Genomic DNA, 6,791 nt, shown 5'->3' on the forward strand with positions numbered 1-6,791 from the left:
TGACGCCTTCACATGCATGCGCCATTGCATGTGGCGCTTTCAGATGCATGCGCCAATGGGTATTCCTTTGATTGACAATTAGATGCGTCAGTTTAATTGATGCATAAGTAATAAAAAGTGATTATTTCGCTAATTAATTTTAAAAATAAATTAAAATTGAAAAAAATAATTATTTAAAAAAAATCTCAAATTTTAATTAAAAAAAAATACATTTATTCAAGCCACAATGCCAAATTGTTAAGTTGGATATTTTGGGGTGTTCAAAACCCTACTTTTCAGTCATCCATCCATTAAAGCCAAAAATAAAATAAAATATACTCGAATTTAATTGGAAAAGCATTACTCCCTCAAGTTCCGCCGTGTTTATACATCAAAAGAGGTGAAGAAAATAATAGAGAATCAGAAAACCTAAACCGCCGAGGAAGCAAAATACACAGCGGCGACATGGTTCACGGTGGTTTAAACAAGCGGCGCGTGAGGGTTAACCCCGCAAGCCGTCGATCCACCACCAAGAAATTCAAACCTCCGGTGTCACTCAAAAACCAGATTAGATCCGCAGAACGCATGCTCCGAAAGGTAACTAACTTCTCTCTCTCAACCCTAACCCTAATTCGAACAAACCCTAATTTGATTGTCAAAATTTGGAATGTCAGAATTTACCGTTGGAAGTTAAAGCAGCACAGGAGCAGAAGCTGGAATCACTGAAGAAACAGCAGGAGGTTCACACCCGTCTAGCTTTGGAACGGAAGCTATTTTTGCGCGACAAGAAGATTAAGTTCTTTGAGAGGAGGAAAATTGAACGGAGAATTAGACGCCTAGAGAAGCTTCAGCGTGCTTCGTCTTCTTCTTCCCCTGACCAGCTTGCATCTCTTAAACATGATCTTCAATATGTTATGGTTAGTGTTTTCCTACTGACAACATTATATCAGTTTTTGTTTGGAATGACTTATTTAAACTTATCTATTGAAATAAGCACTTGTAGAAAATTAGCTGTTTTTAACTTATTTCTATAAAAAATTTAGGATAACTTGTGTAAATGACGTATAGTTTAACATTAAAACAACTCAGACACTTTTATGATAAGCTAGGTTGTTAATCTTGCTATGTGCCGAACCCCCGGATAGTGGGACAACCACTATTGTGAAGACAAAAAATCAATTTACATAGTAAAACATAAATTCCAACTGCGAACATAAATGCTTAAAAATAGAAATTGAAACAGCATATATATATCCCATCAAAATCAAAGTATTCTAGCACAACATCATCATCCCCCTCAATGATATTAACCCCAGATATATACGCATCAGTAGCTTCTTGCTTTTTATCGTAACTCTCTTGCAATATTTGTTTAATATTATCCGGTATTTTCCTGCACAATTGTACTTCTTCCCTTATTGCCAACTGATGCTTCTTAGCTCTTGTTATTCCTCAATTTGAATGATGCTCACAAAAATCACAGAAAATTGTTCTCTTGTGTCTTTATAAGAGTTCCAACCAATAAAAAGATTGTCAATAGATGTAAAATAACCTTTATTGTTGGAGGTTGGTGTTTTTCTTGCAATGACAGAGGATGATGATGCCATGGTTATCAAAAGAGAAACAAGGCAATACAAGCATAACAGAGGTTGTAGGAGTGAAACAAAGCAAGGAGAAGAGGTGAAGTAGAACAAAGAATCAAAAGAGAACAGCGGAGCAGAGGCAAACAATGAAGAAGCAGAGGAGAACAGTGAAAAACAGATGAAAACGACGAAGAATACAAAAAACATGTGGAAAATGTCGCAGGGGAGAACAATGTAGAAAAAGAATTAAAACTGGGGAACTAAAGAAGCATAACACTTGGGGTTAAATATTAGAACAATAGAAGGGTGGGAAAGACCAACATACCCTTAAAACATTAGAAATTACATTTCAAAATATTAGGGCTTACAATTTTGCCCAAATTGAGAATAGAGGCCACCAAACCGTGATGGCACTGCTATTGTGCCGCCATAGCGTTGCTACGAAAGCGCTATTAGCGGCCACTATGGCTGCTATCATCAATAGTGCTTCACAGGCCAATAGCGTAGCGGTGAGGGGCTGTGTCGCTATGCTATGCCACTATAGTGCGCTATTGACAACCTAGATGATATGTGCTTGTGCTTAATTAAATTACTCAATTAATTTAGATCTAAATGGGTCTTATACTTTCTGCTGGCAATAAAATGATAATTAGTGACTAATACATTTGTGTATCGTTCAATTCCAATGTGCAGTACTTTCCCAAGAATGAGAAATATGTTCCTTTATTTTGTGGAAGTGATGATCAAGAGATAGTTGACAAGCGAAATGGGCTGCGCAAACAGATTGAAGAAAGGTTATCTGCAGCTGCTGCAAGTGGCAAGGATTTAGAAGGTAGTTATTACCAATACTTTTTCTTATTAGAAAATGTTAGTTGTCGGTGTTTTATGTTGGTAGCTAGGATTTGAACTCGGATTAACCATTTGAGATATGCCTTGGAGACTATGATTGGTGTCATTATCTATACCATACCACCATTTTATATCAATTTTACTTGGGCCTATTTAAATTGATTTATTTGGGTTTATCTACTGGCATGAGCACATATGAGACTGTTTGGAGGAGCTTATGGAAGTAATTTATGACATATCCCTAAGCTCTTCGGGTTTATCCCTAAACTTATGGAAACAACCTAGAGCTTTTATGAAAATAGTTTGACTTTATTTCATCTTTTGTTATAGAAACTGCTTATTCATCCACACTTATATGATATATTTATGTTATAAGCGCTTAATTAATTTGTTTATCCAAACAGTGGCATAGAATGTTGATATTACTATTGCCACTTACCCTTTTATTTTGAAGCGCTTGGTTTTAAATGGTGTGAGCTAAGCTCTAACCGAAAATGGTGACTGAGTCCTTTAGCTATGCTTCAGATTTTTAAATGTGCCTTTGCACTTCTGCCTCCTTCCTGTTTGATTAAATATTAATGATATTTCATGCTATTTTGCAGAGACTGGCAGCGAGGATGACGGGCTTTTAGATCTCAGTGATGATGATTTTTTCCTTGCTGGAAGTTCTAGTGATGAAGCTGATGCAGATGATGAATTGACAGACAAAAGCACCAGGTGAGCATAGATGTTTTAATACTTGGGTAATTATATCAATGAGAACTCATATATACATGGCATGCAAATTGGTAAAGGGAAGTGAGGATGTTGAAAGTGTTATTAGTGAATCTATGTGTTTTTTATGTTGGAGGTGATAATGAAATGGAAGCCATATTTTCCTCTAAAACGTATGGCTTATCCCCGACAGTGTGGTCGGAAAATCATTTGCAGTCTTTGTTTTTTGGAGTTGTATTAATGATTGAGATGATGTAAACATACATTGTGTTTTATTTTGATGAAATGCACCGGATAAAATATTTTCTTGGTTGCAGAGAGCAGGCTTCAAGTGCTTCTGGAAAAGCTGTGTCTGGCATGTCCAGCGATGAAAAAAATCAGGTTGATTACTAGTAGCTTGTTGTTTTAATTTTCAATTTACTCTAATAGTCTAAATTAATTTTGAAGTTTTACAATATCTTCTCCCATTATTGTAGAGACAGATTTCTGCTAGAACTTTGATGCCTCCTCCTCGCCCTTCAAACAAGATGTCAAGGTTTGGATCATCTTCAGGCCAAAATTCATCTAAACAGAGATCTGAGTTTTCTAAATTCAACAACACATCAAATAACAAAAGCAGCTCAGACTTCAGAGTAAGGGGAAGGTTTGGATCATCTTCAGGTCAAACTTCATCTAAACCGAGATTTGAGATTTCCACATCCAGCAACACATCAAACTACACATCAAACAGAAAAAGCAGCTCAGACTTTAGAGTAAGGGAACCTTCAAGATCAGGGACAAGTCATGGAAGTAGTATAAGCTCCAACTCTGATGCTCACAAGCCCCGGAGAAAGAGAAGACCTAAGAAGAAGAAGCAGGTTTGCGATTTGTGTTCATTCTATTATATGTTGCATTGCATTACATATTTGCATTTATCTTATGTTCTAGTTATGTAAGTTTGAAAATGAAGTTGTGACTTTTTTAAATGGTTATATGACCAATAAATGCTTTTGATCTTGATAACCCATGTCTGATTGCATGATAAGGATTTACTCTATCACTCTAGCAGATAATAACCCTCTAAGGAGACACATTCCCTATATATAAGTACATTCACTTCTGTCATTTGTGTTCAAGTCCCACCCATTATTTTTTAGTTCAGTTACTTTTCAACTTTGCATTTAAAGTAATGGCTTTAGTAGTTGAAATTGGAAATTCATCAAAAAAATGATTTCCTACTAGCTTTTTTTTGAAGAAAGAGGAGTTGAAGTAAGAATAGTTAGAATACGATGACAAGATTAACATGTGTTTGTTTTAATGTGAACAGACACATACAAAAATGAACACTTAGTTTCCAATGTGTTGTTGTTGTGGCAATCAAACACAGTTAGAATCATTTGAAAAGCTAGTTCAAGTTTTATTGTGGATTACTAAATAATGGATATGAAATAAAACAGTATCATGCAATACGAATTATGTATAATCCCTGCATGTTATTGCCATCTGTGGTTGAGTGACTTGTGTAGTAGACCACTTTTACATGTGATTGATTTATTTGTTCATCAAACACAGTATATCAAATATTTACTTTCCTCTCTTCTCTTGAGGTTCCTAATTGTAACGCACATTTATTCTCCTCTCGTAGGCATGATGGCTTAACTGAGCATTGCTATGGGCATTTGCATTAGCTTCTTCACATTCATGAATTTTACAGTTATGTTTGACCTGTATGGGTCATGTTCTGCCCTGGACCTGCCTGGAGTCTCTCTTACGGGTCATTGCTATGATCATATATGTACTGACTTGTTAGGTTAGATTGAGAATTTGTTTTTGTAGATTAATAACTTTTGAATGTGGTGTCTTCTGATTTGACAGTTTGTTACTGTAAATTAAATTCCAATTTGTTTACAGACGAAAAATACTATACTCTTGTGAAATTTGAATTATAATTGTATCAGCGTATATGTTGTCTGATTTTCTTTACAAAAAGACTTGCCAATTGAAAAAGGTTTTGAATGGGCTGCATATTGGAAACAAATTATTGAAGGAATGCCAAATTTTGGAATTATTATAGCTGAGATTCAATTCTTTGACCAGTTTCTGCTTGAGCGCTGAGTTTTAAAGGAGTAGGTTTATATTCATCCAAAAGTTTTAAAGGAGTAGGATTATATTGATCCAAAAATTCCACATTGGGTAGGAGGAAGAAAATAGAACAAAGATAGTTAATTTTAGTTTTTTAGACAACAATAGAATAGAATGTAGTCTTTTTGTTGTATTGGAGACTTGGATAGTTATGTCTTTATCGAATGTTTTTTATTTTTCCGTTTAAAAATAGTTTATTGAGAGTTTTTTTATTTTTTCATTCAAGAATGGTTTGTTGAAGGTATTTTTTTTCCATCAAAAAATTGTAGTCGACAGGGTTTGCAATTTTTCTGGCTAAATATTGTAGTTGAGGAAGAGTTTGTAATTTTTCTATTTTAAAATTGTAATTGAGAAAGAGTTCATTTTAAAAAAAAAAATTATAATTAATAAAGTAATCAATTTTTTTCGTTCAAAAATTGTAATTCGGTTGGTTTGCAATTTTCTCTATAAAGTTTGCAGTTGGCCGAATTACAAGTTGAATTATGAGTTTAAGAGATTTTTATTTGAATATTTTTTTTTGTGAGTATACTTCTGCGGGTGTAAAAATTTGTTTTTTTTTGTTATTTTCATAACAATTGACAAAAAGATTGATGAGTATTATAAATGTGGTTAATCATTATTCACTCTGTTCCATAATGAGTGATTCATTGGAATAAATAAGCATCAAAAAATGAATGACTTGAATTTACTTTCAACATTCTCAATACTTGAAAATGGATTCTTTAGTGAAAATATTATTCTCTCTTTTTTATTTATTCTTTTTTTTAATTAGTGTGAAATGATCAGTTGGGTCACTCATGGTTGGACGAATGAAGTATAACTATAATGATCATTTTGAAGATGAAGTTGAAGACAAAGTGAAGATATGTGAAACTTTGGATAAATTGAGGATTTGTTGGATCAAATAATATATTCATTAAAGTTCCACATCGGGTAGTATGAAGAAAATTGAATTTGAGTATTAATATATGTAATTTCTTGATGCACTCAATGTGTTACTAGGGCACCATATGAAAATACAAAAATGCTCACAGTTTTCTTTGGAAGCTCCCTGAGCAAATAAAATTTTAATTTAATGTCAAAAAACTCTGGAAATGCATCTTCGTAAATATTTCAGAGATGCATCTCCAGACCGTATTGGTCTTAAATGCGTCAGAACCTTTCTCTTTTCTCATTTCTAAAAAAACACTAAATTTTTTCTCAAGTTCTCTCAACTCACATTCTTTCAAAATCAACCAAACAAGTTCAAAGCTTCTTCCATCAACATTCTCAAAGACATCATTCAACATTGAAGTAAACTCTCAATTTGTAAGTTTTTTTATTGTTTAAAAGTTTGTGTTTTTGTATAAATGAGTAGAAATTGATGGTTTAGGTAAGAAATGAGTAGAAATTGCATGAATGATAGTTTATACATACTGAAAAACGTGTTTGATGATTAAAAATAACGATTTAAACATTATTTTTGGGTGTTTGGTTGTTTGCATTACCGTCATAGATGAACTTGAAAGTTGCAGGAAATTCAGAAGATGTATGTCCGAAAATTTT

At 33.6% G+C, this 6,791-nt stretch overlaps 1 protein-coding gene across 2 annotated transcripts; it reads left to right on the forward strand.

Moving 5' to 3' along the window:
- Nucleotides 1–249: 249 nt before the first annotated feature.
- LOC127091920 (rRNA-processing protein EFG1) lies at nt 250–5,066 on the forward strand. Of its 2 annotated transcripts, none has more exons than XM_051030658.1 (7): nt 250–576; nt 654–896; nt 2,256–2,394; nt 3,014–3,128; nt 3,443–3,506; nt 3,602–3,982; nt 4,750–5,066. In XM_051030658.1, exons 1-7 carry the CDS (start codon nt 445–447, stop codon nt 4,753–4,755), a joined length of 1,080 nt encoding a protein of 359 aa, XP_050886615.1. In that variant the 5' UTR covers nt 250–444; the 3' UTR covers nt 4,756–5,066. The 2 variants fall into 2 exon arrangements, with proteins under 2 accessions (XP_050886615.1, XP_050886616.1); XM_051030659.1 differs by having other exon boundaries at nt 3,608–3,982.
- Nucleotides 5,067–6,791: the final 1,725 nt, after the last annotated feature.

Source organism: Lathyrus oleraceus, chromosome 6 (genome assembly GCF_024323335.1).
Source record: "Lathyrus oleraceus cultivar Zhongwan6 chromosome 6, CAAS_Psat_ZW6_1.0, whole genome shotgun sequence".
Classification (NCBI taxonomy): domain Eukaryota; kingdom Viridiplantae; phylum Streptophyta; class Magnoliopsida; order Fabales; family Fabaceae; genus Lathyrus; species Lathyrus oleraceus.